Below are 3,883 nucleotides of genomic sequence, written 5' to 3'. Positions count from 1 at the left end.
TTAGGCTGGAATGTTGGACTGACTGAAGTCAGGGCTTAAGAAAAGCAGAAGGATGTTATAGACAAAGAGGGAATTAAAATACTAGCTAGAGCAGCTCCTGCCCTGGTCTGTCTCCTTGGGTCCCTTGCAAGGATGTCCTCCTGCCCGGCGACTACCACCTCCTGATGGTAGACACTCTCTTTCTCCATGGTCTCTGCTTACACTAGCATATTCCTAGGCATTTGGCAGCCAAACCCCACCATCTATTCTCTCCTGTGTTACCAGTCACTGTTTGCCGCCCCAGAATTACTTTTCCCCTAGATGATTAATAAGGGAATGTCCATTCCCTTCAGGGACTCCCCACTTCAAGTCCTTTCTGGTCTAGGCATCAGAACACAATAGTCCAACACCAGTAAAAGCAAAGCGTGGGTGGCCTCAGGGCAATCGTCTCCTGATGCTTCCTGCAACTTTGTATGAATGAGAAGAGAACCCAGGGGGAGAGCATGACTTAGCTTAGAAAACACGCTTGTCAGTGGCAGAATTTATGCATGGGGTTGTGGGGAGGGCATGATTAATGGGCATTCATGGTAGGGGCAGACTTTATACTGGAACAGATCGATGCTAAATTTAAACTCTAGAGGATGGTTGGAGAAGAACGATGCCAGGCAGACTGGCCTGGCAGTGTGGAAGTGAAACTTTCAGGCACACCTCATCTATGACTGTGTGGGCAAAAGCAACAGACACTCTGAATCAGGATGGTGACCTGATCCATGAATCATGGCAGGTCTGTCTGATGTTTCTTCTACAACGATGGATTGAGCACCTACTCTGTTCCCTGGCAGAGGATTGGAAGGTGGAGGAGAGAGGGTCTCTATTCTTTAGAAGCTCATGGGCTGGCGGGGAAGGTTGACTTATAAGTGTGTCATTATAATGTAGGGTTCGTGTTGTAACAGAGACGTGGTTACTGTACCAGAGGAGTAAAGCCAGGGGACACACGTTAACTGCTGGGAACAGCTGAGCCAGGTTCCTAGAAGACGTCCTTCATTCTGGGAGAGGAGCAAGATGAGCTTCACCCCAACTCCTCTGGTCACAGATTGGCCCAGCTCCAGTGGTCTCCCTGGGGTCCCTGCCCCCAGCCTCAGGCCATTCTAATCAACCAGTAGTTGAGAATGGTTGTGTTGATGTGTTGGGGTGGGTGGGTGGGTGGCGGTTTACTTCTCCCTCTGATCTTCATGACTGTCTCCAGCACTCCCGGGGGCCACCCCAAGGAAGCCTGTAGGAGAAGGAAAAATTGTGTGCTTGTTGTCCAAACGCAGCTCAAGGACAGCCCTCCACTTCCTTCCCACAATAACGTGTGGGGTGTGGCGGGCCCCCAGTCCCTCCTAAGTAGGGGGGTCTCCTACCAGAACTTCTTCTGAAGTATCTACTGTCAAGAGTAAAATCCTCTCCCCTTTATTCATGTCCAAGCAAGTCAGAAGCTTTCAAAGGTGATCAAGGGAATTTAAGGGATAAACAAGTGGACACGAATGCAAGAAGAAGAAAACAAAAGTAGTTATCCATGTGGAGAACTCAGATAGTGGACCCTTAACTCCATCTTCATGTCTGGTAGCCCTGCTTGGACATCTGGGTGCTGGGAGTCTCCGAAGCCCCGCGGTGCCTTGACTTCACTCTGTCCTCCAAATACGGACATGGGCGGGGCTCAGAGAGGAGGTGTGCTGTGACGAAGCTTCTCTATTTCCCTTTATTCATCAAGTTTCCTCTGACTGTTAAATCCCTCTGGTCTCTGAGCTCCAGCCTTCTACAGTTGGACACACCTGGCGGGTGCTTCAGGTAGGAAGCCACCTCTGTTGCCAGGACTTTCTTTGGGGAGGGAGACTTGGTTTGACTGTGTTTTAGAAAATGCATCCATGGGGCTCCTGGGTGGCTCAGTGGGTTAAAGCCCCTGCCTTTGGCGCAGGTCATGATCCCAGGGTCCTGGGATCGAGCCCCGCATTGGGCTCTCTGCTCAGTGGGGAGACTGCTTCCTCCTCTCTCTCTCTGCCTGCCTCTCTGCTGACTTGTAATCTCTGTCAAATAAATAAATAAAAACCTTAAAAAAAAAAGACAAAAGAAAATGCATCCATTTCTCTGGGACCTGAAGACTCTTGGCTTTCTGCTTCCTCCCTTGTGACCACCTATTCAATTCCGATCTCATAGGGGGCTGTGGTTGGTAACAAGGGGGGGCTACAGTCTTGTCACTTCCTCCTTTCACGCCTCTCCCTTTTTCGGGGGGGGAAGAGGCTTGCATTTTCCCAGTCTAATGTTTATTGCTTTGCCCTCAAATGCTGTCTTCTGGAAAAATGCAGTATCAGCAGGCAGAGAACATACTAGAATGTCTGTATCGGAATGAACTCAGAGAACCTCAGGCCTGCAGGGGACTCAGGGGTCATATACTCTGTCTCCCTCCAGTGGCAGAGGAGAAAGCAGAAATCTGTAAAGGTAAAACAACCCCCTAAGGTCACGCAGCTTATTATTGATAAATCAGCATAGAGTGAGGACTTGATCCTACCCAGGATTGGTAACCTTCCAAAGGTCTTCAGACTGTTTTCTGGAGATCTTGGGAGTTCTGGGGGCCCCACCTTAGCAGCTATGTGGGTGGAAATGGCAGCACCCCTTCCTTCCCAGCAGGATTTACACGTTGGTCTTTCGGTGTGATTTTGCTTCAGCAAAACCTTTCACAATTTGGAAAAATATTTGAACACTGCTGATGGTTCTGTGGATGTTTAGGGGGAACAAGGATGGGGACTCCTCTCTAATGACGATGCTATGAAATCGACCTCAAAAGAAGTTCAAAATAGAGGAGAGGGAAGGGCTTCTCCTGTTGCCAAACCAACAGAGAAGCAAAGCTATTCTTTTTTTTTTTTTTTTTTTTAAAGATTTTATTTATTTGTCAGAGAGAGCGAGCGAGAGCGAGCACAGGCAGACAGAGTGGAAGGCAGAGTCAGATGGAGAAGCAGGCTCCCCGCAGAGCAAGGAGCCCGATATGGGACTCGATCCCAGGACGCTGGGATCACGACCCGAGCCGAAGGCAGCTGCTTAACCAACTGAGCCACCCAGGCGTCCCCAAAGCTATTCTGATAACTATTCTCACATCCTTGATAAGTGATTTCAATCTGAGTTACTAAATCACATTTCTTTCTCTTGAATCTTTCGACTAGATTGATCCATGATTTTCTCAATGGAAAATCTATGGAATGACACCGATGAATGGTATTACGATGAATTTGGAAATTTCAGTGGCACACCACCCACAGAAATATATGGTCCTTGTAGGATAGACACTGAGTCACTCAACAAGTATGCAGTGGTGGTCATCTACGCCCTGGTCTTCGTGCTGAGCCTGCTGGGAAACTCCCTAGTGATACTGGTTGTCCTATACAGTCGGCTCAGCCGCTCAGTCACTGACGTCTACCTGCTGAACTTGGCCATAGCCGACCTGCTCTTCGCCCTGACCTTGCCTATCTGGGCTGCCTCCAAGGCGAAAGGCTGGATCTTTGGCACACCCCTGTGCAAGGTGGTCTCGCTCCTGAAGGAAGTCAACTTCTACAGTGGTATCCTACTGCTGGCCTGCATCAGCATGGACCGCTACCTGGCCATCGTCCATGCCACACGCACACTGACCCAGAAGCGGCACTGGGTCAAGTTCATATGCTTAGGCATCTGGGCGCTGTCCCTGATCCTGTCCCTGCCCATCTTCATCTTCCGCAGGGCCATCAATCCCCCCTACTCCAGCCCGGTCTGCTATGAGGACATAGGCGCCAATACCACGAGATTGCGGGTAGTGATGCGGGCCCTGCCCCAAACCTTCGGCTTCCTCGTGCCCTTGGCGGTCATGCTGTTCTGCTATGGACTCACCCTGCGTACG

The 3,883-nt window shown here is 50.0% G+C and overlaps 1 protein-coding gene across 1 annotated transcript; it reads left to right on the top strand.

Moving 5' to 3' along the window:
* Window positions 1-3,188: 3,188 nt before the first annotated feature.
* LOC132014440 (C-X-C chemokine receptor type 2-like) lies at window positions 3,189-3,877 on the top strand (the record flags this gene model as incomplete). Its single annotated transcript, XM_059395474.1, has 1 exon — window positions 3,189-3,877. A coding segment is annotated over exon 1 (681 nt), but the record flags the coding sequence as incomplete, so codon positions are not given.
* Window positions 3,878-3,883: the final 6 nt, after the last annotated feature.

This window comes from Mustela nigripes, chromosome 3, assembly GCF_022355385.1.
Source record: "Mustela nigripes isolate SB6536 chromosome 3, MUSNIG.SB6536, whole genome shotgun sequence".
Classification (NCBI taxonomy): domain Eukaryota; kingdom Metazoa; phylum Chordata; class Mammalia; order Carnivora; family Mustelidae; genus Mustela; species Mustela nigripes.
This window is presented reverse-complemented; position numbering and strand designations above follow the sequence as displayed.